Below are 26,359 nucleotides of genomic sequence, written 5' to 3'. Positions count from 1 at the left end.
CTACTGATGGCTGTGTTCTATAACTGTGCTCTAGTGAGCCTTGACAGTGTGACAGTGTCTGTATTTGTTTTCTTCCTAAGGCTACTCCGATGGAAGACATGGGGGGGTGAAAGTCATTTTTTGTCATATGCGCCCCAAAGTTGAACCAAGGTTGATATAAAGCTTCAGAAATTGCAGTTTGTCAAGAAACAACTGGGTATGTTCCATGGTTATGCTCTATCATCGTGCCTCCATGGCGGTTTAGCAAGGAAGTGGTGTCTAGGTTAACACACAGAGGAAATTTGATTAGAAAAAGACTACAACTTTGGAAGATGTACACTTAACTCAGACTGCTGAAGCCTTATTTGTGCTTCAGTTTAACATATTTTTACCCCCAAACTGCTGCAACTACAACTAAAACTTGACAAGCAGGCCGAGGCCAGTTGTTAATCCTGTCTTGTTACCTGTACACTTATCCATAAACATGTGAAACCTGCACTTGTGTGTACTTCCTTCCTCCTCTGTGACGTTTTCTGATTTACGAATGACGACATATGCAACGTCTACTCTCCGTCGCTCTGATTGGTGCACAAGAAAATTAATATGACATTAACCAAGATGGCGCTAGGCGACAGAGAAAAGTGATGAGAGAATAGAACAACAAGCGATACAACTATACAACAGCGTGCTATTATTTACTCTGTGCGACTATTTTAAAACCTCACCTCAGTCTTATCACCTGGAAACACGCGCTAAGAGGCCGTATTGGTCTGCAGAGCCATAGTTATCCGGCTAACTGTTTGCTAACTAGCTGCTAAAGTAGCTAGCGTAGCTAACGTTCGCTAACTGCGGAAGGCGAGTGAGGAGAAGGCTGGCAGGCAGCTCGATATACAAGCCGACAAGCCGAGGGATTTTTAAAAAAGACTTCTCCATTCGATGCATTAACCATCCTCGCAGGGTTTGCAGTATCCGTCAAAGGAAACCAGCCTGTGAGAAGGACAGCAGAAAAAGACGAGGAAAGGCGTCATCTTTGCTGATCTGACGCCATGGCTCATTCCCCTATTCAGAGTGGACTGCCTGGGATTCAGGTAAATACACCGAATTATCGTGTTATTAGCTTACAGTCAGAGGCACGTTCATTTCGTTAGGACCGACATTATACTTCACTTTTCCTCATAGCCTCAGCTCGGAGGTTTAACAGCATGCCTGTAAATAACTTTATCTGCAGGAACCGTGCATCGTTATCACATCCAACACCATCGCCGTTGCTTTACAAAGATAAACGTGCCTTTAGTCCAATGTGGCTGTATGTGTAGCAAGATATCGATATGGAAGCTTACGTCTCGTTTGTGTTTTTGTTGTCAGATGTACTTAATAACTGACGAGCTGTCAAATGATGTGTAACTTCTGCTCTTTAGTCTGACCGAGCTTGCTCCCAGTTTATAAACAGGGGACTAAAAAAATGGCCGTCACAATTACCTTAAGCACAAGTTTATGTATCTACCAGTTTATCCGTGTCTACGGTTGTATTTTGCAAAACCTGAAGAAGAACGTGAAATGTTTTACCATTTTGGCTTGAACCTAAATCGTCAAAATATTTTCTCAATTTCTGAGCTCTGAACTGATGCTCCACATGCAGACGCTTTCTGTGTAATTTACTTCTTTCAGTTGGTGATATATCAGGTTATAAATCCCGCTTGTCATTTGTACTCTGACAAAGCAGTCCACTTATCACACCTATCGGCTCTGACTAGGGCTGCAGCCAACTCTTATCTTCATTATTGATTAATCTGACAATTGTTCCAATGGTAAGTCATTTATTCTTCTGAGCATTAAAAGTAAGAAAAATTGTGAATCTGTGTAATTTATGGCTGCAGCTAATGATTACTGTCATGATTTAATAATCTGGCAGTTTATAGGCTATAGGATAGTCTTGTGTTCAATTGAAATTATTCCATGAGGTGAAGCAGCTGGCAGTTGGAACATGTCCTGTTTGAAGGATTGGTATAAAGTGGGCCACACTAACAATCCATGTTCGAATGACAACCTCTTGGGGTGATATAGCCAAGATATGCATGATTATTTCATCGATTGCATACAATATTATTCTTTATTTTGAATTATGAATGCCTCATGCACCGACAAATTGCACTTTTTCCTGCTTTGTACTGCTGTTGCCGCTCACCAGTTTCTGTCTGAATAAAAATATTATATTATCTTATCTTAAAACACAGGTTTAGGGCCCACAGGTTACTATGCATTGGAGTGTTAGCAGTCTGGCAGTGAGTTTTCAACCCTGAGGGTGTGGTGTGTGGATGACACCAGGCTACACAGTTGTGTGCTGCAGATGGGAGAGCATCAAACACATGCTTTTAGAGCGAGGTTCAGGCAGCTTTAGTTGTCGCAGTAAACCTGCTGACTGTGGATATGGCAAGTACATTCCCATCATGTGTAGTCTGTGGCCACAGCGCCCTTGTTGTTTTTCCCATTGTTTTTACAGAGGTCAGGCTCGACATTATAATTTTCACCTGGATGACTGACCACACCAGTGTTATGATAGTGTTTTGGTTGTGTTGTTTCTACTCTGCTTTATTCTGCACCGCTCTGCCTATTTTTCTTTGTTGTAAAGTCCCTTTGCTATCAAATTCAGCAGCTCCCTCTTTGCCAGTTTTTCAAAGTGCAGCTGCTCATATCGCTTCCATATAGTTTGACCACCATGCATTAGCACTTTTACGGGAAACTATTCTCTGGGGGGCTAAAGCAATATGCAGTGTGAGCCAGTAGATCATCTTCTTAGGGCTGGGTTACCTGGTAAACTAATCATTGGGTGTATTAAGTTATTTATTATTAAAACACTGCAGAAATATCATTTGCAGCATTTTAATTTTTTCATATTTTCTTTAATGCATTGACAAAAATACAGCTTTTCAGTGTATACTTATTTTTGTGCAATTTTTGTCATGGAAATTATGGCACTGCATACACTACTCAGACAGTTTAGGCTAATGATTGCTGTGCATGAAGGGAAATTGAACTGGCCAACTTGAAGACCATTATTCCCTCCCTGGTGCTCCACTGGGAAATAACCCATTTAGTTCAGTCAATAAATCAGGGTGTAGCCCTTCAGTTTCTGTTTAGCCTTTGTGGTGGTGGTGGTCATTCAGACTTGGGTACATCAGTGTTGCGCTCTCTTAATGATTTAAGTGTTACTCACAGCCACACAATTTGATCTGAAAAGGTTAAAAGGTTGGTCTGCATGCAGAGATTGTGTACAGCATTTGTGCAGGTTTATTTGTTTCTGAACAAAGGATGAATTGAAAGTTGTGGATTAGTTTAAGTTCTGTGCTGCTGTACTGAATGTGGTCTGTGGCTGTTATGAATTTTGGTCTTGATTTTCACACATTGCTTGAGTTAAGTTACTCAGAAATTAATAAAATTATTGTTTTTGGCTTTTGGGCAATGCATTTTTTCTTAGTATACCTTTCCTGATTGTTGTAGAGAAACCGCAGAGGATAGATAACATTTAACCAACCTACATACACTGTATAGTAGGGACAGCTAAACTGTATAGTAGGGGTGTCCCAAGCCTATTTGAATTGATCCGTGTTGGCTCTAATACGCTTGACCATTTCTCAAAGTTTTTTTTGTTTAATATATCCTGCACTGACTGCTAGCTGTCATTAACACATTGTATCAGGAGAGAGTGAGTCGTAAAGTTATTCGAACAAATGAACGGCCTGCAGTAACCCTGTTAAAAAGTTCCTGCCACAGCAGTTCAAGATTGACACCCTTCTTAGAGACACTGAAACACTCATGGATCTGAAGGAGTTTTCTGAAGTGTGAGGAAATAACTCTGGCAATGTTGTCAGAGGTTATCTCAGCTTGTGCTTTGAGACTACACATTAATGATAGAAAGCCCACTAACTAAAGGAGTTCAGTTTCAAAGATGGTAGCATTTACCAGGCAGGGAGCGTCAGATAGAAAATGGTGTTTAGGTTGAACTGTTGAAAGTGCAAAGTCAAGTGTTTATTTTAAGCTTGACCCATACTAGAGACTCAAAGTCAGGATATATTTGTCAGTGCTGTTTTGATTTTGCCAATTCTTTTTCAATTTATTAATTTTTTGTGACTGTCCAACTTTATGGAAATGCAATAGTAAATGAGCAGAGTACTCCTTTAAATCCTGGTCTATTCATGTGAGTGAGTTTTACAGTCATACACAACTCCCAAATTTTTTGGCACTTGGCCCACCGTTCACTTTTGACCAGTTTTAAAAGAGATAAAATATTTTGCTGCCTGATCACAGGCCTTGATTGTGACTAGAGCTAAAACGATTAGTAGATAAATCAATCAGTCAGTCAGCAGAAAATTAATTGCCAACTATCTTGATAACTGATTAATTATTTGAGTAATTTTTCATGCAACAATGACAAACAGTCACTGGTACTGCTGCTTTTGTATTGTCTGATATGTAAGGAAACTGAATATTTTTGGGTTTGGACCTTTGGTCTGTCTAGATATCACTATGAGACAAAGTGATGGGCACTTTGAAATTTGAATCACAAAAGTTAAAGAGAATTTAAGAGAATCTTTGATAGTTGTAACCCTAATGGTGAGTATCAGGGCTCAAGATTTTTAAAATCCAAAACTGGTTTTAACATTATTGTGAATCAATTTCATAGAGTGAAAGTTTTAATTACTAAGTAGAGACTGTGTATGTGTGTGTGTCAGGTGTTAAGAAAATTGTTAAGACAGCCAGAGGGAACTGTATTGCTTGTATGTATGCTGAGCTGTGGCCCTGTGTAACAGCAGCTTGAATGTCTAATTTTGCCTCCTGTGCCTTTATGTTAAATGTGAATTTTTTTGTGATATGTTTTTGTGCATCAGAGTTTAACTTGTTAATTGTCTATGTTATGTTACTTAAATACTCTCTGCTCCCTCTCTCCCATTCTTTCTCTCTGTCACACAGAATTTCAGAGCTGATCCAGAGGAGTTTTTTACCAAGCTAGACAGAATAGGGAAAGGCTCTTTCGGTGAAGTCTTTAAAGGCATCGACAGTCGGACTCAGAAAGTTGTGGCTATTAAAATTATCGATCTGGAAGAAGCGGAGGATGACATAGAAGACATTCAACAGGAAATCACAGTTCTCAGCCAGTGTGACAGTCCCTTTATCACAAAGTACTATGGATCCTATCTTAAGGTAAGCTTCAGCCTTAGGAAACATACCATTGAGTACATTTGTATAATTCATGCTCAACATAATGCATGTGTTGATAGCGTGTTCCTGTAAGTCTACACAATGTAGGTCAATGAATAATGTATATGGGCAATGGAACAAGTATTGCCTGTGTAATATTGCACAGATTGCTGTTGGACAACCAGAAATTGGCCAATATTGCAGTAGTATATAGCTTGTGGGCTTTTAACAGTGCACTCTGTACATATTTGGACAGTGGCATATCTTTTCTTCTTTTTGTTGTGTACTCCAGCAGATGGGATTTGAAATAAAACAGTAAATCACACAATAAATCTCTATTAGGTCATCGTGCCTACTTTAATGAATGCTGTAGGGATCCTAGCCCTTTTTATACATAGAAAGGCAGGTCCTGTGATATTTTCCTGGTGTAAATGTAAACACCTTTAAAGCTGAAAGTCAACTCTTTAACATCATAATCACTGTTTCATGTCAGATTCATTGTGCCAAAGCACAGAGCCAAAACAACAGTCTTCTCCATGTATAGTCTCGTAGAAAAAAGAAAAAGCCAAAGTGTCAGGTGTTGTGTTCATCTGTAATGGCTGTAGTGACAGCATCACTTAGCAGCAAACCATATTCTGTAACTATAGTAGATTTTCAGGCATTCTACATGTGATGGTGCTTAGAGTGCCTCTCACAGCATATATTATGGTACTTAACTGCCATAAGGAGAGAAGTGGTGGTCCATTAGCTCAAGTTATGCTGCTGACTAAAGGAGAGAATTAAGGCTTATTTGTGTAGTACATGAGCATGGTATTTTTACTTAGTCTGTGTATGCATTTACGTGTGTGTTACAAAACTTGAACGTGTTGGCGTCGAGATCCACAGTTTTCTAGTTTGGCAGTGCACCAAGCTTATTATTAGAGATCATTAAGGAATCAAGTGTTGTCAGCGTTACTGGGGGTTTTATTTTTAGATTTATTTTCTGTTGAATCAGTTCAGGTTTTTCTTGTCTGGTCAGTAATGGTGGTGGCGGTGGCAACCATTGATCACGCTAATGGCTGTTTAATTCGTTCCAAACAACCTGCTGGTGTTGCTGCTGGAAACAGAAAATACATCAACAAGTGTGTGCCAGAGGGTTTCTACCAGATAGGGCCACCTATAGTAACTTAAATGAAATAAGTAGGCTGTAAATTGAAACTAGGGCGATAGTAACGATACATACCATAATCTGTCTGTTATTATACTTATATACTTGGGGTACATTGTTTTGATATATCTGGTTGTTTCTCAACACACAAAACAGTTTACCACAGCATGTACAGCTCTAATTTTGTTTAAGATTGAGTAGTAGTCCTCTGCTGCTAGAAAAGGATTAACCAGCCTGTTGTAAATGTTAAAATGTAATGAATAGAAGTATTAAGTATTGATAACAGGAGTGTCTGTCATTCATTGAACAGATTGTTGTCAGTTAGTAATCACAGATCAATTGTAAACTGACTCCTTCTGTCGTATTATGTAGCAAGTGTCTGTTTCTCTAACAGACTGACCACACAGTACATTAACCTGGCCACTTGCCTAAATCAGTCTACGATGCAGCTGCTCCACTGTCTTGCTGCATGTTTATTATATCTTTTATATGATATTATATCTCTAACATTTAATAAAAACAATTGAACCAAAAATGTGTTAGTGGGCAAAGAAAGTGTGAACTGTTTACTGCAACTTTGAACACTATCTGACTGAACTGCTGATTTATTTTGCAGGGTACAAAATTATGGATTATTATGGAATATTTGGGAGGAGGATCAGCCCTGGATTTGGTAAGTCTATATCAGAGTAAAGTAAATGACCAATTTGAAGATGATCTCACCTCAAACAATTCGATTTACAGGCCATTGAGACAGTTAACTGATGTGGAAAAACTATCTGTGCCATCTGTCAGAGTTAACCCCACACTCACCTGTGTCCTTTAATTTATCTGTCAGTTGGAACCAGGTTCACTGGATGAAACACAGATTGCCACAATTCTGAGAGAGATCCTGAAAGGACTCGAGTATCTGCACTCTGAAAAGAAAATCCACAGAGATATCAAAGGTAAGACGGATGCATGCCATCATCCTGTTTTAACAACAGGCTTGTAAATGGTGTAGTCTTGACAACATGTTCTCTATCTCCTTGTTAATTCCTCCGGTTATTTGCTACTTGCTTGTCTTGTGCAATGCAAGCTAGGGTTGATTAGACACAGCTGAATTGTGTTAGTGAAACAGCTTGAACCTTAAGTGAAAGTCAATGTTAATTCAAGCCAGGCTCTTTCAACTAAGCGCAGCTTTCATTAGCTGTCTCAACCACTTCAGTGTTATGATGGAACACCATCACAAGAGTGCATTGACATGACAGTGCATTGTCTGTACCTTTTTTTTTTTTCCTTCTCTTTTATTGTATGTCTTTTGCTCAATGTTCATATAGGCACTGAATGTTTTTAAGGGGGGCAGCATGGTGGTGCGGTGGTTAGCACTGTTGCCTCACAGCAAGAAGGTTCCAGGTTCGAATCCCGGTTTGAACCTGGAATCTTTCTGTGTGGAGTTTGCATGTTCTCCCCATGCTAGCGTGGGTTCTCTCTGGGTACTCCAGCTTCCTCCCGCAATCCAAAAGACATGCAAGCTAGGTTAATTGGTAACTCTAAATTGCCCGTAGGTGTGAGTGTGAGTGGTTTTCTGTCTCTGTATGTGGCCCTGTGATTGGCTGGCGACCAGTCCTTGGTGTCAGCTGGGATTGGCTCCAGCCCCCCCTGACGGATAAGCGGTATATGCGATAATGGATGGATGGATGTTTTTAAGGGTGGTATTTCATGCTTTTGTCCATCTTGCTTCCAGCTGCCAACGTGTTGCTGTCAGAACAAGGTGATGTGAAGCTGGCAGACTTCGGAGTAGCGGGCCAGCTGACAGATACTCAGATAAAAAGGAACACATTTGTTGGCACTCCTTTCTGGATGGCACCTGAAGTCATAAAGCAATCTGCCTATGATTCAAAGGTCAGAATCATCCCAGCTTTCAAGTTTGTCCCAAAGAAATGTACAGTTTTGGGAGAAAATGCTTTAATTCATAACAATAAACTGCTAATGGCCTTAAATTTTAAACATAGACATGTATAAGGTCATCTGTCATTCATGTACACTTCATTTCACATGTGCTGTGACACAGCAGTAACATGTTAATGAGTTTGACAGCTGAATTATTTTATGCTCAGCTTGGTTTGAAAGGCTCACTGTAGGTTTACCACATCAGCTTGCTTGGACTGAACATATGGAGTTGTGGGAGTTTTTCCTATTGGGCTAGCTGACCTGTGGCATTGGCTTTGTAGAAATAGGTTTCTCATGCTCGCTAATTATACTTTTCCTACAATAATCATTTCTACATTTACACAGTAGAGATGGACAAACGCTTGAAGTAATACAGGCCAAAGCACAGGTTTACATAAAGCTTGCTTTTATCAGTAAAAGATAGATGGGTGAGATTAATCATGTAACAGCTGTTTCATATAAATAGGTCCAGTACAGTTTGTGATTGTGAGTCAGTAGACTCATCCTATACGTCTGAATAAAAAGGATATTTTTGACTCAAGGCCCTCAGGAAATGCCTGTTGTCAAACCCAAATGAAACATAACCATGCTGTTTCAACAATTAGCATCAATAAAATGGTGGTGAGAACAATGGTCAAAATGAAATTTCTCCTAAATGATCTGTAACTTTTTTTTGTTTCTCTTGTCATTGCTGTGTTTAATGTTCTTTGCTTTTTTTGTCAAGTTTTTAAACACTTTTCAAGATGGGTTTTCTAGACTAGAAAAGACCACGTATATATTTTTGGAATAACCACAGCATGAGTCACCGTGGCTTGTCAACACATCCACTATGTCTCACAGCATTGTGCCAGTGTGTCTATATATGGAGCAACATGTGAGATATTGCTGCATCAATAAGAGGATAATTTTCTCCCACGTCTTTGTTTTATAGGCAGACATCTGGTCATTAGGAATAACCGCAATAGAGCTGGCTAAAGGAGAGCCACCCCACTCTGAGCTTCATCCTATGAAGGTCTTATTCCTCATCCCAAAGAACAATCCACCAACACTGGAAGGAAACTACAGTAAACCACTGAAAGAATTTGTTGAAGCCTGTTTAAATAAGGAGCCTAGCTTTGTAAGTTTAAAGGACTCACTGTTCATACTGTCATGAGCTCACAGTACATAAAGAAAGACAGCTATTCTTTTCATATTCACTGTTTGTTTTGTGTGTTTTCCATAGAGGCCGACCGCCAAAGAGCTGTTAAAACATAAGTATATTGTAAGGCATGCCAAAAAGACATCCTATCTGACAGAGCTGATCGACAGATATAAGAGGTGGAAATCAGAGCAGTCTCGGGATGAATCCAGCTCTGACGAATCTGACGAGTAAGTTGTCTGCATCATCACCATCCAATGACATGGCAGATGTCACCTTGAAGGACACGGATGATTTTCCTAAAAATCCTGTGTCACTGTAGGGAGCCAGATGGCCAGGCATCTGGAGGAGATGATGCTGCCAATGAAAAGTGGATCTTCAACACCATCAGGGAGAAGGACCTAAAAAAGGTTCAGAATGGAGCAGCACAGCCCGCTGAGCTCGAAAGGAATCAGGTGAGACCATGTGCCATTGTAGAAGAGTAATGAATTAATAGTTGAGTACCTCTCGTTGGCATACTTTTTCTCTTTACTTATAGTACTTTCTGCAGCTGCCCTTAAAAAATACATATGTTTGCAACTGGGACACACTACTTCATCATAACATTGTGCCTTGAACTTTGACTCTTTGACCTTCTTGCTCATACATCCGTCGCAGTCTTGCCATGTCCAGTCATTTCCATGTTCTCTCCATGGCTTAGTAGATGTTATGATTATGGGCCTGAATAGCCAGAAAGGCTTGGTGGCTTGCATAAACATGATCAGATGTAGTGGGACATCTTGGTATTTTTGGCACACTGCATTTGATGCACTATGCATTGGGACAGACTAAATCTTTCTCTGGCATACTAAACACTACGTATTAGTATTGGAACACAGTCCTCTGTGTGTCAAAGGTCTCTCAGATTTCACATTAAAATCATCTTTTTTTCCAGGTGCAGGAGAGTCCAAAGAGGCCTTTGTCACAAAGCTTATCAACAATCTTTTCTCCATTGTTTACTGAGGTAATTGCTTCACACAGTTACCCCAAATTAAACCAATCAGCTCAAAATGGATATTCTAAAATAAACCCATCATACAACTGTTGTTAAAAAGTCATCAATGGTGATCACATCGAATGAAATTTACTGTATATACAGATGCATTTATTTAGTCAGAGATTACTAATGAAATATTTAGGAAGTTCACATTCCATTGTTTTCTAAAAGCTGTCATTGTTACAGTTGAAAGGAAAGGGGGAGACAAGTAATGGCAAACCAGAGGCTACAGAGGAGCTGCGGGAGGCCATTTTCCTGGCAGAAGAAACACACCCAGGGATCTGTGACTCCCTGGTAGCTGAACTAGTGCAGAGACTTCAGAGGTAATGCCGGTTCATATTGTCACTTCTCATTATATTCTTATATGTTTTCTTCTGTTGAAACAGGATGTTGAGGCAGGACATAAGACACTATTAATTGAATCAATTTTACTTGTATTCAGGCTTTCAGTTATGGAGAGGTGAATGTATTGGTTTGACCTTTTCGTTTAATACAGTAGGACAACATGAGGTCATCAATGAAGATGTACTGTTTTATAGAAGGTTTCCTAGGACGTTCGGCTGTCAATTTAATGGGAGGGAATGATCGGTCTATCTGACAGTCCACTGATCCAATACTTTGGTCCACAGTTAAATATCTTGACAGCATTAAATGGATTGCATTGGTGACCAAACAAGGCTGAGTCTACAGCTGTGCTAGCAGCTCTATGAGTGTAAGTAGGCACAGCTGTGCTTCAAGCTAAATGCTAAAGTCAGCACACGAACATGCTCACAGTGGCAAGATGCTGATTTTTAGTAGATTAATGTATCAGCATGCCAAACACAGTTCAAGGTACATCTGAGGTCACTTGGTCATAAACCAAAGTACCGGATAGATTAAGATTTTAATCTGATGACAGAGCTATATAAGTTAATGGATCTCCAAAATTATTACAGTGAACTGTTGAGGCAACATGACATGGGTGTTTGTACCAGATTTTATGTTAATCCATCCAGTAGTTTTTGAGATATTTCAATCAAAACCATAAATGTCAACCTCATGGTGTCGTTAGGCTTCTTTATCAGGGGGCCGTGAACATCTGAACAAAATTTTATGTCGTCCTTGAGCTGCTACCATGGCTAAAAATATGACAACAGACATTTAAACTTTAACAGCTGGTGTTTTTTTTATGTAGAAACACCAGTAAATCAAACTTTCCCCTTTTCTCAACACTTATTACAGTACATCTGAAAAATTGGTTGCCAATGATAATGAGCATGTTAGCATTTAGCGTACAGCACAACTTGGACTGATAAATGCTAAGCTAAGTCTGGCAGAGCTGAGCCTGACAAACTGAGTGTGCAGAGGGTAAGCCTTGCTGATTTTATGCAACAACGTGCCACTCATAGGGGAAACATACCATGCCAGGCCCCGGTAGAAGAGTGGATATATGAATAGTAAAGTGGCTAGCCATTCGCATCCATCAACAGCTCTCTGGTGTATGATGACCATTAGTCACTGTGACTCAAGACTTCTACTCTTTCTAACACGAGGCCTGTCCAGAAGGTAAATATTAACTTGTTAATGTTTTAATGTTTGTCAGGTTTTCTGTGCCACAGACAGCCGCTACTCAGTGAGAGGAGCAACATCCAGCTCTGCTCTAGTTTTCCACCCTGGTGGCAGCAGTCAGATGTTTTCCTCTGACCTCCACAGCCGGGATGAAGTCTCCCAGGAAGGTCTCCATCACTCATTTGCCTGAAGCAAATCCTGGCCTACTTAATGTCTGTTTTTACGCTAGCACACCACCAGAGGGTCCTATTCAGGACAGTCAGTGGCCAGCCACTCAACTGCCACCATGACTGCTACCTGCTGTAAGATGTCCCTTCTCAATACCTCCTTCACAACTGTTTTAATTTTAAGGGTGGAGTTAGCTATCTTTCCACAAGGACTCTTGAGTTACTGGTTTTGGTGAGTTTGTGGCTCTTTCACAAAGGTTTACACTCATCATCCTTCTGGAGAAAGCACCTAGCTTAAATAACTGTGTGCATGTGTGTGTGGCTGTGCGAGATATCCTGTGAAACGTGCAGTGAAGAGTGACGAGTGGGTTGAAGCATTCTATTGAAAACTCAGGTATCCTGCTTTAAGTGGATTGGATCCTCTGGGAGATGGAAAGAGCTCTTATAGGGTGGTTGTACACACTTGTAAATAAGCTAATTTCTACAGTTTCATGAAAAAACAATGGAGCGTTTGTAATGGAACCACTGTGTACAAATGGCCAAATGCAAACCGTAGATAATGGTTGTGAGGTAAATATTTTGAGAGACTAAAATGGCCATACATGAGATTGCCTTGCCTTTCTACTTGTTCTTTTGTATATCGGTCTTTGATTTCTCCAGTTGTAAAACTTTTTAAGTACTCATCCAGTGAATGGAAATGGCTGCCCTCTATCATGTTTTACTATTGATTTATTATACGTTTCTTAATTCTCTTTAACCTTTTGTTTTCACACTATATGCTGTGGCTGTAATAATGTTGGAGAATGTAAAAACAAACAAAAAAAAGGCTGGATCGCTGAAGCCCCCGCCAGTTTTAAACACTGGATGCTCTCTTGCCAGCCCCACTTCCACAAGGCCTCAAGTTGTGCTGGTTTTTTGGACTTTGCCTTTTATTTCATTTGAATTTTTTTTTTTTTTTTTTTTTTTTTTTTGCTGTGTGTTTTTGACTGGTTAGATGAACCGAGGTTTCGTCCATTCATTCCATTAACAGGGCAGTGCCATCGTCTAGTTTATAAATCAGCAGACTCTGTTTAGTCTTCCTAGGAGCTGCAGTGGTACCATCTATATCCTCAGTGTACCTACAGCTTTAATTGCACTTCAAGTATAAATGCCTTTGACTATAAACAAAGTAGCCATAAAAACAGTAGCACGAGACTTACAGTATTTTGCAGGTATGCTATCTGGGACCGAAAAAGTCCACCTGAAGTCTCACAGCTTGGACTCTGGAGTTGGTCGTGCAGTGTAACATTTGCCTGGCTGTATCTCTCCATTTTGGACTTGTGAGAGGTTTTTCAGTTGTACAGTAAATGCATATAGACGTAGACTCTTCTCGCATAGTAAACGACACTGCTCTCAGATGTACATATTAACATAAAGCCAGGAGGTGTTCAGAGACCAGCGGCACTGCTACTACTTCTGACTGTAGTTTAAAAGGAATGTGCATGATAGTATAACAGTATAAAGCCTATTGGTTGGCCTGAGCAGTATGCGTTGTAGCACACTGCTGCAGGACTGGAGGAATGTTGAGTCCTGAACAGAGTTGAATCAGCCTTAGAGTGTTTGTGAAGATTGGGATGAATAGAATCAGCTTTAAAATGTTAGATCAAATGTTTTTGTTGTGATTCCTTCTTTTTGTTTCCTCCCTCTGGCATTAAGATGCATATGCAGCAATACTTAAAAAGACAAATGATAAAGGATTAAAAAATATTTCTTGCCAGAATAATGTGTGCATGAACAAACTGACTCACTGTTCTTGTCAGACTAGAGGAATTTTCATAAATCTTAAAGACTCAGATGATTTATTATTTTTGCTAAGGGGCAGTAACATGGCACACAACACACAGAGAAAGTTAAAGGGATAGTTCAGTATTTTGGGAAATACCTTTATTCACCGTTTTTTGGGAGAGTTGGACAAGAATATTGATGTTCTCTCACTTCTAAGTTCAATAAAAGGCTACAGCCCGTTAGCTTAGCACAGAGACTTGAAATGAGGGGAAACATTAGCCTGGCTCTGTCCAGAGGTAATAAAATACACCTGCCAGCACATGTAAAGCTCACTAAGTCATGTGTTACATGTTTGTTTAATCTGAATGAAAACCGAAGTGCAAAACGACAGTTATCTTATGAGCCAGGCTATTTCTTGGTTGGGACCAGTAACTTCCTGGAGCCAAAAAAAGCCGATTTGTTGCTTTTACACTTCGGGCTTTGTACAGATTGAACAAATGACATATAACATATTGATTATTGAGTATTAGAGGTGGAGGTTGGCTGGTTTGTCTATTCTCGACAGGGCCAGGCCAGCTGTTTGCATGCTTTGTGCTAAGATAATCTAACCGGCCGAAGTTTAACATTTCCCATAGTTAGTCTACATGAGAGCTAATGTTGGCCAACAAACGTTCTTTTCACTCTTTAATTTCTCTTGTATCATGTAAGCAGAACATTTGGTGTAATGCACAGTTCAAAGAGTAAAAGTCAAATCTGTCGCTGTAGTGAATAAGCAGAAACCAAATCAGGAAAAGGTACCAGACTCGATGATTTCCTTTTTGGTTTCTGCTCTTCTGTGAAAAAGTGCTCCGCTGTTTATTCAGACTTCTCATGTGATATGTGCCATGTAAGCCCCCCCATCACAAACTGAGACAAATTCAATACAACTTGCACCTTTTACACAGTCTACTAAGACTCCTCTATCTTTTGTGTTGCACTTTGCAGATTTATTTTGGTTTTTAAAAGAAAGGTACTTAAAAAGAGCTTCAATTTTATGTTGCAATCACACCAGTTTAATTTCTTTTTACCCCCTTTGTGTGTTATATGGCAATAAAGCAGTGTGATCGCCAGGAGTAATTTCTTAGCACAAGTAGGCATATATTCTATTAAACTATTTTTATAACCCAAAAGAGCAGTATTATGTAATAGAAGGAGTAAAGTATTGGTTCTGTGATGTGTTAAAGTTTCAGTAAACACTGGATAGCAATCACTTAAAATGATTCATTTTGTGTGACTCTGCTGACAGTTTATAGTCCAGTATACATGTTTGCTAATTCAGGACAGTGCTGTTGGGTTTATTGAAAGTTGTCAAATGATTAAGGAAAAATAAAAATCCAGTACAAATTTGATCAGTTCTGCCATTGTTTGACCGAGTCGTACGTCTTCACGTGACCTTATTTGAAATTTGCTCGCAGCAACGACTTTTTGAATTAACTGTGAGACAGAACGTTTAAGCGCCTCTAGAAAATATCATCCCTTTTCATATTGTGGTTCTGTATTGCAGTCTTTATTTTTAATTGAGGTGCTTGAAATTATATGAACAACACTCCTAAAGATACACTTTACAAGATAATACAAAACCTACTTTTAAGATTTAGTCAAGAAACCCCCATCAGAATATTTTTTTTATTAGGATTATATATACATGGAGACTCCGGGTGACTGCACCCTGTAGGTTGGATGGGAGAAGTAAAGATTTATGCCAATGGGACTGTAATAATTTGAATTTTAAAACCAAAGATATAATAAAATTGTATATAATAAAGTTAACCACTCCTGAGGCTGTTTGATGTGGAAATTTAGATATCACAATTTATAGCACAACTATTTTTAAAATTTGAAAACCATCTATCTGAATTTATGCAGTTTGAATTCATCTTTTAGACATTTTACAGATTTTTAAAAAAATGTATTTAAATTTTGTTATTGTACTGCTGAGGTTCATGGAATTGTAGATGTTTGAGTTTCTATTTTTCAGAGCGCATTAAGGACTTTTGGCCCGTGTCGCCTAAAATTCAGCTACATTAACTCCATGTGCTGATGAAGAACGCGTGATATGATAAGCTTCAGAGCAGTTACTAAATGGATCTTACATTTAAGTATAATTCCTGTATTTTTGGCCTCATTGTTGCATGTAGAGTTTGGAATAACTTGTTTCTTTAGTTGGGGCAACCTAAATCATCATAGTATGTCTGCTAGTAAGTGCCTGTTTTGCCACTGACTGGCTCAGATGAGTGTCTAACAACATTATGGAAAGGATCCCTACAGAAAAAGACCTGTATGATCCTTTTTGTTTTATTAGAAATAGCTGTTATAACGCTCTCTTCAAAGCCACCAGACTCCATTGACAAAAATAGTAATTTTACCTCACTGAACACAGCAGTCTACTGCCGTTTGTTTGTGTTGGATTCGATATAACCCTTCAAAACAGTTACAGCTTCTCAGATGTAATCAAACTGAAGTGACCAGGTTTGCTCATCTGAACTTTTTTTTAAATGATTTGAATTTATAATTACAAATATGACTAAAATTGAGTGTAGAAAGGTGATTCGATCAAAAGCTCCAGAGTAAGCGTTAAGCGAGCCTTGTGGTGAGATTGTCAACTTAGTCATTTTTTCTGAAGATAGTTTTTTAAAATAAAAACCACAACAAACTCTGTCAGCAAATACCTCACAGCAAGTTTTATTTATACATCCAAAAACAAAAGATCAAATTTCTCACACTATATACAGATATTACATACAGTGTTTGTACACATATTACATAATTTGTACACAAGAAAAATATACATAAAAATGTAAACCTTTGTATACAAAAAATACCTTAGACAAATCAAACAAGGACCAATAACAAAAGGTGACTAGATTAGCTCATCCTATCTTTAAAAACAGTAATACAGTACATTCAATGAGTATAGGAATTTGTCAGCCATTTCTGAATTCAAGCAGTTAAATGTGCCTACGAGCCCTGTTCATTTTGTTCTACGTGTTTTTCAGGAGAGTAAACTGGTGCAGTGACTAATCTCATGCTATGTGGGTACAGCAGTAATGCCTCGCAAACATTTTCATCCAACCTGATTTTTTTTTTCTTTTTTTTTTTTTTGTCTTTACTTTTTTTCGGGGCATTGTGTTTATGACTGTTCGTGACAACGCTGCGGCCAACCGAGAAGCCCAGTCGTCTCTGGTGGAGCTACGGGTTTACACTTCATAATGTGTTTTCTCTTTGGAAGGGAGAGACAGAACTGGGTCTTCTCACAGCTGGAAATGGGGGGGGGGTCTGGTGCAGGCTCAGAGCTGGTAACGATGGCAGCTGTTCATTTAATGACCGGCCAAGCCAAAAAAAAAAAAAAAAAAAAGAAAAAGACACAGGACATGTAAAACACCACCGGCTTCATCCACTCCCGTGCAAATCTATGTTGAAAAACAACAGACTTTACGTTGATTCGTTTTTCTCCACAAAATTAAATGGCAATGCATATATTACTATGTTTTATACTGCCAAGAATCAAGCCAGTGACCATAATCTAATATTATTATAATGCTCTCACACAAAAGGTTGCTGTCCCATGCAATCTCAGACTTCTTTCTGGAGTTTAATAGCTATCAAAAATATTCTCCATCAGAATATTATTAAAAACAAAATGACAGCATACGAACATTGATCCCTCCGAGCTTCAAAGAGAACGTACGACCATTTTGATAGCCATTAAAAACAAGACTCATTCTACAAGACACAGGTTCCACTGAATACATTGCAAAGAACAATTTCAATCCATTGCTACTCAATAATTCACCAACAAACCCCAAGATAGAGACTGCTACTCTATATACCTAATACTCAACAATGTCTGACGATCTGTCAAATGTCTAATATAATATCTATCAAAAGCCATGGTTGTACTGCTGTGTGAGACAGATGGGGGAAGAGCTCTCATTTTTCTAAAATCAAAATCAGACCCCAACTTTCAGGGCTCATCATTTAGCTTAAAATCACTTTGTAACTGAGTTTTAGAGTAGAGTGGACAGTGCGTTAGCTCAGACGTGCTCAACACACCAATTTCTACCATTAAAATCGCCACCTACATCTTCTCTGGGGTCCGTCTTATAGCGGGTTTCCTTGGAGTCCTGAAACTGAAGTTGCCTTTAATGAGATATGAAAGTCATTAAGGACCATTGTACATGTGGACCAGAGAGCACCTTTGAGAGTAGACACTTAAAGCCCCTGGATTACACCATCATCGCCACCCACCTTTAACACTGAAACTAGTTTATTAGCCTTAAAAATCCACTCGGTATGACCCGAGAAATGACAGTAGGCTGACCTGACTGGTCTCTATCTGCTGTAGTTCTGCGTGAAACTGCTGTAAAATAATAATAATTAAAAAAAAAAGGTTTACAACAGTTATAGAGGCCAAAACATGTTCCTGATCGAGCCTGGATTCAGCAAGGGAAGCTACATGTAATGAGACCAATAAAATACCTTACAATGCTAGAGTTATGTTAATGTGTTTATTGCTTTAAGAAACTCTATTTACCTTCAAGTGTCTACTAGGCCACTCAGAGTCCCACAACCAATGGTGAGGTCAGAGATTTTGACGTCTGAGCAAACCAATAAATGAGCACATATACAGTATACACAATATAAAAACAGCTGTTTAAAAGTATTTTGGTAAATTCATATGACTGTGAAATCTGACTCGGTAAGATTCTCTATCATGATAACAGTTAAATAGCTTGAAACATAATGGGTCACAAATATCACAACCAGTACTCTTCTTTTTCCAGAGGGTGACAGGAGCAGTGTGTGGAACAGGTGGAAAAACTAAAAATGCAATGGCCATCTGAGCGAGGCAGGGTACAGTTGATCGTTTAACGACAAGACTTTAACCGGCAAAGCAAACAAAGCGACCGCTGCTCGATGCTTCTACGTCAAGGAATTCTGAGCACTGTGACACGTAATCTCTGCTAAAAGGTCCTTCCACCAGTTTTCACCCGTTTATGTCATCGCAAACTCTGACTGTTACCCCCAACTGACGTAACCGCAAGGCATCAAACAAGTGGACTCACACTGACTTAAAATCCATCTGGCTGCAGAATAAAAGAAGGAAAATAGAAAATATTGAGGAAAATCTGAGGTTGTGCAAATTCATTATCAAATAGTGCACTATTACCACATTGCACACATGTAGCAGATGAAGAGGGGTGGTCGATCAGAAGCCAGTCGGCTGGATTGTAAGACACTGCGAGTCCACAGACCATCATGCAGCCGCTGCAGGAGGCCTGCACTCATTAACTTTGCGTGAAGGGTGGTGTGGCGCTGTTGGCACTTGCAGCGGTGGCACTAACTATGGAAAAGCCAGCGGGGGGCGCTGTGGAGCTGTGGCTGGGCTGTACGTCTTTCGGGATGCCACTGTGGGAGGCCAATTGATGGCCAAAGGCCGCGCTGAACTGAGGGAGCTGTTGCTTGGGCTGTGTGGAGGTCAGAAGATCGTGTGAGGAGGATGGGAGGGAGGATGAAGGGGCGGGGGAGGTCGTTAAACCTGTCAAGCCACTCTGGGGCATCGCTGAGAGCGAAGGCATGGGCTGCAGCGTCACGGAGTGGGTGGTGGCCGGGGGAGTGGACAGGGAGGTGGATATGAGGTGACTTTCTGATCCTATAAGATTGCCAAACTGTGCGGGGTCGGTGAGGGGGAGAGGGAGATTGTTCCATGACGAGCGTGGGGGTCCTGGTACCCCACTGAGAGGCACTTCCAGTAGCAGAGGGGTGTCTGTCTGGAAGGAGCTGGCGTGGGGAGAAGATATGTGGTCACTGTACGGGGATGGCACGTGCTCACTGCTGTAATGGCTGCCTTGGGGAGATGATGTGGGCGCGTCTGACTTGGCCAGGACATGGGATGTGTGCGTCCGGGAAAACGTTCGCTCTGCTATGGAGGTCTGAGTGAGGAGGGGGGTGGAGGAAGGGGGTACTGTAGAGGACGATGAGGTCAGGTTGGAGCACGACGTCGGGGGCTGGTTAGCAGGCTGAGATGGCGGCGACGGTGGGAAGTGACCCCCAGTGGACTGCAGTAGATTATCCTCAAGCTCGAGGCTGGTGAAGTTTTCTGTGGGGATGCGGCTGTTCAGCAGGTCCCCCATCCCCCCCGGCTGAACTGGACCAGGGAAGACAGTCATGGCTCGGTGGTCCACTCCTTCAGAGGGGGCCAAGTCTCCGATGGAGGTCAGGCACACCAAAGAGTCTGGGTAGGACCCCATAGCCTGCAATGCACGCACAAGCTCCTCAGCCTCTTCCGTGGTGGGCAACAACTCGCCATTCTTACCTAAACACACACACACACATTTATCATTATAAAATCAAGACAGGGAGAACTTTGTGAAATGTATAGTAGTGCATGAGACAGAGCAATATTACAACCTTCAAACAAGTCAAAGTCGGGCAGGTCATCAGTTAGTCTGGGTAACACGTCGGAGAAATCCTCCTGGTTTAGTTCAAGGTCATTTGGAATGTCTGCCATTTCATTGGTGATATCATCAGGAAGCTCCTCTGTACTCAGGTCTGGAGTGGAAGGGCTCCTGTCACAAAGGTGAGAAAAAAAAAATGCTTAGAGAGGAAATATAACATGCTACTGTAATGAAAGAGCTGCTCAAACGTGTGACATGAGAGTATTCTCCCAGACACTGGATCTCTGCCCACTAAATTTTTAACTCAGCGGAGACACCGGCGTAGCAGACCTGATGCTGGCCTGTGAGGGCATTGCTAGGCTTGTAGAAGGCATTCCCAGGTTCCCCTGTGGCAACGCTGGAGGGATGGGTTTCTGAGGCCTCCGCGGCCCTCTCCTCCTCTTCTTCTTGTGTTTTTTGGTGAGCGCCGGTGGTTTGGTCTTTTTACGTGGCTTTCGCTGTTGTTGCTGCTGGTGCTGCACTCGTCGGTTACCATCCCCTCGCAGGAAGTTATCCTGTGTGGAGTGTAAGGAAGAGTGGTCACGACGTCAGCGCAAATAAAATCAAACAGAGCAGTCACAGTCAATGAAGAGAACCTTGATGGACATAGTGTGACACATCTTCACTTTCTTGTTGAGAGTAAGGTGAGAAGATGGATAAATATGAAGCCAACGCCTGCAGCCAGCTAACTTAGCTTAGCATAAGGACGGGAAAAGGGGGGAAACAGCTAACCTTAGTGTGTCCAAAGGTAACATTTAATTTGATTCGTTTTATTTATTTATAACATACATTAATCAGCATTTCTGTATATGTCCCAGTGTTAACCAGCTAGCTAATCTCATTAATCTTTACATCTATCTCATTAGTTCATCCATAAATAATAAGGAAAAACAGTCTGTAAAAATCTGCTGGACTAATTCTTCAGTAACTTCTCAATTGCTGGACAATTGGGTGCAATCCACAACTTGTTCATTAGTGAGCTTTAAAGGTGCTGGTAGGTGGATGTTGTTCCCTTTGGACAGAGACAGGCTGTTTCCCTATTTCCAGTCTTTGTGCTAAAAGCTAAGTTCGAACATGTTTATCGTACAGACATTAGAGTGGTATAAATCTTCATCTGACTCTCTGCAAAAAAAAATTCCGACAATGTTGCACTTTTCCTTTAAATACTGAACTCACCATTTTTTTGGCATGCTCTTCACAGAGTGGTGTCTGGTGCGTGATATCAAACACAGGGATGGAGCACTGCTGACCATCTGCAAATTTGGCTGTGCAACTAGCAAAGAGCTGCTGGGAACGATTCAACAGAATGTCTACAGAGAACAATAAAGGAAATAACACAATACACTAGATGGAGGGCATGTGATCATAAAACTATCACACAGGGGTTTGGTACATCACAGTATGTGATTTTGACAACTGGAATAAAACCATATTGTCGATTGTCAAAGCCATTCTTCTGCACATGCAGCAACCAGCTGTACAATCAGTGATGTGGTGGAAAGGATACGCTGAAAGCAGTGTTGAGTGAAGGGCAGAGCTCTGTTGTTGCAGGCCTGGCCCTTTGTGCTACCAGTGCAGGTCCCCGAATCTGTGTTCTGATGCCTCGCTGGAGCCACACTGTAAGGACATACAGACCACGGACTGAGCAAACAGCAACAGCACTCCAGCAAGACCGTCATAAAAGCAACACACGATGCTGGATACACTTAAAGCACTGGATGGATGAAACATTTTTTTTTTTTTTTTTTGTAAATCACATATATTAAATTTACAGGTGGGGGATCGAGGGTTTGTGATTGGTTTAACCATAGTGGGACCTACTCAAACATTGGATTTAATCCCAGTATATTATATTCATACTAGCCCTGAGAGAACAACAAAACTGACTGATATGACTGTTTGAGACAATACCTTGAAGAGCTTTGAGAGGCACCACGTAACTCCTGGATCAGCTGGCCAGCACAGTCGGGGTTGTTACTGGCAGCGTGCAGCAAGGCTTTGCGGAAGGCATAGCGGTATCTCTTTTGGCGGATACTCGCCCTCTCCTGCCTACACATGTGCTTGTATTTCTCCTGGAGGTACGAGCAAAGCCTAAGTAGCCGTGTTCTCCGTGAGGAACCGCTGTCATCTTCCAACCTATTTAGAAATCAATTAATAACCGTCATGACAGGAAATGTCAGGTCAAACGTCATAGTGTGGGTTAAGTTTTAGGATACCAACCCATTCTGTGGTCTCCAAGAGCTCTGGAAACGAGCAAATGTCTCTGCCTCCTCTTCATCGTCGTCGTCAGCACTGTCTTCTGACCAGTCCAAACCTGGAAGAGAACTTGTTAGAGCAGCTTGTCTGGCTCAGCAGGCTCAAATCTCAATTGCCGCTGTATATATATGAAGTATCTTACACAGTCTTTAAAAACTGCACATGAATCTATCAGAGAGTAAAAGAAATTGAGTTTTAAAACTAGTAGTAAATCTATTTAAATTTAGCACCTAGATGAGGGAAGAGGTCTCCGTGCTCCCGGTGTCTCTTGGCACAGAGCTGCACCAGATGTTGCAACCTGGCCAGGCAGCTTGCAGAAGGTGAGAAGGCAGCAGGACGCATGACAACCACATGCCGCTGATTGCTACTGCCACTGTCCTTGCAACTGACAGGCAAGTGAGTAGCAGCGAAAGGCATTTTCCTGCTGAGTGATGGCCCAGAGGGTTGCACTGGACTGGGTGCTGCATTAGCGGGCATCCCTGGAGGCAGAAAGTTGACCGTCTGAGGTGGTGATGGATTGCATAATAAACCCTGTTGCTTTCCTGGGAAGATGAAGGAAGTCACGCTGGAGTGCTGGGGCGGCTGAAGAAGACCTGACTGCTGCCGTGGGAGATGAGTGTTGAGTGGCGTGGTGGGGTGCACACGGGGGACAGGGGCGGGACTAAAGTGCTCAGGAGGTGGTTGGAAGAGGTCCGTGTCATGGCAGAGTTTCTGGTTGAGCACCAGCCGACTCTGTAGTTTCTTCTTGATGGCGCTGCCCTTCCGAGGAGTACCCACCTCCTCCCCGTCTGTGTCATCCTCATAAAAGGCAAAAGGGTCCAGGAGTTCCCCATCAGGGAGGGGTAACAGGCGTGTACAGGGGGGAGATGGCGGAAGTTCATCTAGACCATTGGAAGCTTTTAGAGCTAGAGAGGGCACAGTTATGTTGAGAGCCACTGACTCCAGGTGAGCCCGTGAGCGCATTTCCTCCAAAGCATCATGTTTCTTTTTACGCTCCTTCTTAGGGATAAAGCCCAGAACCTGCAGATGGCTGTTACAGTATCTGGAAAGCAAAAGCACATCCTCAGCATACTTTGCACAACTGTAACATAATGTTGTCTTTACAGAGGTAGAGTAGTAGAATATGCCACACATGCACACTAATACACACCTGCGATCCTCAGACTTTGGGATGGGGTTGGTGCATCGCTGGCTGTTGTACTTGGCCACATATTCACATTGCTTGAAGGGGGCCGTCTTATCCTCCAGGACGTGCCGGATACAGAAAGCGTAGCCATTTAGTCTGCGCTGTTTGCAGAGCTTTGGGCTGTATGAGCACAACGGCTTATTGTCCACCTCTGAGAAGTGTATGTGTTTGCCTTCATACATCACGTGACTCTTGTTCTTGACAACATCAGCTGATGGGATAAAGTCAGGAAAAACCCAAGAATTAGATCTCTTAACATTTCATACTGTGGAGGTAACCATGTGTGAACAGGCAGGGTTAAGAGGCACGGAAATAGTCAACTCTACATCAGGTGACTGTTTAGCCAACCCTTAGCCAATATATGCATTTAGAGAGAATAAACAGTCAGGAAGCAAACAAGCACTACACCTTCCTGCACAATTATTTTTAATGGCATTTCAGGATGTATGACTTCTGTCAGTCAGTAATGCTTGCTCACTGAACTACAGCATAGTAGTATATAGTGTATGCTGTGAATAATGAATAAATGCTATGCTGACACTTGACAAACTTTGCCTCTGAATACTAATAGTTGCTCTACTTTTCAGTGGCGATATCACATTGAGAAAGAGGTGTAAACAGAGTAAGAACTTTTATTCAACAGTCTATTAATCAAGCTAGCACTAAAAACACAGTATGATGGTGGTAAAACTGTGTATTTCATAGCAGCGGTCTGCATGACTAAGTTAAAAGCTAGAGAGCAGTCACTTGCTGGTGTGCAGGCTTCTTTAAAAGTTGGCTGAACACTTAAATAACAGAACTCGGCTTATTTCTTAAAATTGTAGCACTACATAATGAACACGGATATAAATAGACTGCTACAGGTATATGAGCATATACTGTAACGATCATTGTCGCGTTAGCTGCACAGCTTCAGTGGTAGCTTAGCCGCTACATTTAACTTTAATTGTATTATAAGTTGGCTCTGGGAGGTTTCGTCTCTGACAGCTGAGGGACATGTTGGACAGTAAGGAAAGGTTGTCTAAGAGTCATTCATATCAGCCTGGGTTAACTTTAACGATTAGAGTTAGATACGGAGAACCGGACAGGCAGCAAACGGTGACTAACGCTAGCTAGCCTAACTGCCATTATAGCCCGGGGGAGTTAGCCTGCCAACATTAGCTTAGACATATGTGAAACTTTAAACTATGAAAATATAAACGTGTCTATGTGTTCACACACACCTGTGTCTTAATCCATAAGATATTGCTTTACCCATCCTTGGCCAGAAATGCATATTATCAACACTGATCAGACACGAAAAGTCAAATTTGCTAGTTAGCTAACAAGCTATCAAAGCTAAAAACACAAATTAGTAGGCGGTAGCTAACCAGGAAACGGAAACATCACCAAATGGTAACACTATAAAAGGTCTATTTTCAGTTTAGTTTAATTTAGAAAAATGCAAGCGTGGTAATAAAATACAAGCAACAACTGATCGGCACAGTCACAGGATTTTAGTATATTCAAACATGATACATTTATGGCCAAATACATCCAAACAAAGGGTCTACATACGAGGCTTATGGCCTGTCCCCGAAGGCCTCCGTAATAATCGACATGAATTATAGCCACTAACGTTACATAATGTCACATTAGCAGCACACAGGACTCAAAACTGTAGATATTGTATAACTCCCCAGACCTGCTTAAGTCACCCAGTCAACTGGTCAGATCACAAATTATAAAATAAATGAGTCAATAATACGAGGCCTCTTAGCTTCGATAGCTCAGCGGCCTCAAGTTGAACGCCTGGCCGATTGAAGCATGTGCAAAACGGTACGCTCAGAAATCGAGACCGAGGCTGTATACGACTTCGCTTACCTTGAACTGGTATGGGCTGTGTAAGGTATTCGCTCCAGATAGACGGCCGAAATGTCTATTAGAATCAGCTAGGCTATTTGTGCATCGATATTCGAGATAGGATAGTAACAGCGATCTTCATCGAGCTCGGTGTATCTTGAAATAAGGATGCATGTAAATATAGGCTATCCAGAGCAAATTACAAGCTGTAGGTAGGCTGCTGAGGATTTTTGTTGGATCCACAGCAGACTCCTCACAGCACCACTACAGGCACTGCGGGGACATGACAACAATCCGATGAACAACAACAACCTCTCCTACCATATTGGAAATTCAACTTTGTTAAAAGCCCATACAGTGTGGAAGTGTCATGTTAAAATCTTTATGGGTGAACAGTTTAAACGGAGGAGAGTGCGCTTTACACTTTTGCACATTTAAAACAGTAGGATTCAATCATATTGACCGAGAGGTCCAGCAAAGTGTTACAGTGTTAAATCCACCTGGACCACCGCTATCGTCTTCCATATGAATGAGTTACGGGCCCTGCTGCCACACTGTTGCCGGCTGTTCAATGATGATGGACCACGTGCCAAACAGATAGAGGAGCTCCAGACTGGAAAAGTTGATCACACCAAAACAGGACAGCAGCATCCATAGTACCAGCATACACATCTTTTTCACATCTTTTTATA

At 41.2% G+C, this 26,359-nt stretch overlaps 2 protein-coding genes across 2 annotated transcripts; one reads left to right on the top strand and one right to left on the bottom strand.

Moving 5' to 3' along the window:
• Positions 1–599: 599 nt before the first annotated feature.
• Positions 600–15,295, top strand: stk24a (serine/threonine kinase 24a (STE20 homolog, yeast)). The gene is made up of 11 exons (XM_070837771.1): positions 600–1,067; positions 4,948–5,178; positions 6,939–6,995; positions 7,161–7,269; positions 8,049–8,206; positions 9,186–9,371; positions 9,477–9,622; positions 9,715–9,847; positions 10,327–10,395; positions 10,615–10,751; positions 12,011–15,295. The coding sequence occupies exons 1-11, from the start codon at positions 1,026–1,028 to the stop codon at positions 12,042–12,044; spliced, it is 1,302 nt and encodes a 433-aa protein (XP_070693872.1). The 5' UTR covers positions 600–1,025; the 3' UTR covers positions 12,045–15,295.
• A 1,730-nt stretch (positions 15,296–17,025) lies between these two features.
• Positions 17,026–26,255, bottom strand: ino80da (INO80 complex subunit Da). The gene is made up of 10 exons (XM_070837548.1): positions 26,168–26,255; positions 23,790–24,036; positions 22,870–23,681; positions 22,604–22,697; positions 22,295–22,519; positions 21,891–22,000; positions 21,560–21,693; positions 20,675–20,898; positions 20,358–20,515; positions 17,026–20,262 (listed from the first exon to the last, which is right to left on the bottom strand). The coding sequence occupies exons 1-10, from the start codon at positions 26,190–26,192 to the stop codon at positions 19,235–19,237; spliced, it is 3,057 nt and encodes a 1,018-aa protein (XP_070693649.1). The 5' UTR covers positions 26,193–26,255; the 3' UTR covers positions 17,026–19,234.
• Between the last annotated feature and the right edge of the window lie 104 nt (positions 26,256–26,359).

This window comes from Pempheris klunzingeri, chromosome 10, assembly GCF_042242105.1.
Source record: "Pempheris klunzingeri isolate RE-2024b chromosome 10, fPemKlu1.hap1, whole genome shotgun sequence".
Classification (NCBI taxonomy): domain Eukaryota; kingdom Metazoa; phylum Chordata; class Actinopteri; order Acropomatiformes; family Pempheridae; genus Pempheris; species Pempheris klunzingeri.
This window is presented reverse-complemented; position numbering and strand designations above follow the sequence as displayed.

Coding starts and splice junctions, on each gene's coding strand:
- stk24a (XM_070837771.1), top strand. CDS start 1,026: ATGGCTCATTCCCCTATTCAGAGTGGACTGCCTGGGATTCAG. Junction 9,623..9,714: donor AGCTCTGACGAATCTGACGA/GTAAGTTGTCTG, acceptor GTGTCACTGTAG/GGAGCCAGATGGCCAGGCAT. Junction 10,752..12,010: donor CTAGTGCAGAGACTTCAGAG/GTAATGCCGGTT, acceptor AATGTTTGTCAG/GTTTTCTGTGCCACAGACAG.
- ino80da (XM_070837548.1), bottom strand. CDS start 26,192: ATGGAAGACGATAGCGGTGGTCCAG. Junction 23,682..23,789: donor CCAAAGTCTGAGGATCGCAG/GTGTGTATTAGT, acceptor TTTGCTTTCCAG/ATACTGTAACAGCCATCTGC. Junction 20,899..21,559: donor AAGAGCATGCCAAAAAAATG/GTGAGTTCAGTA, acceptor CACTCCACACAG/GATAACTTCCTGCGAGGGGA.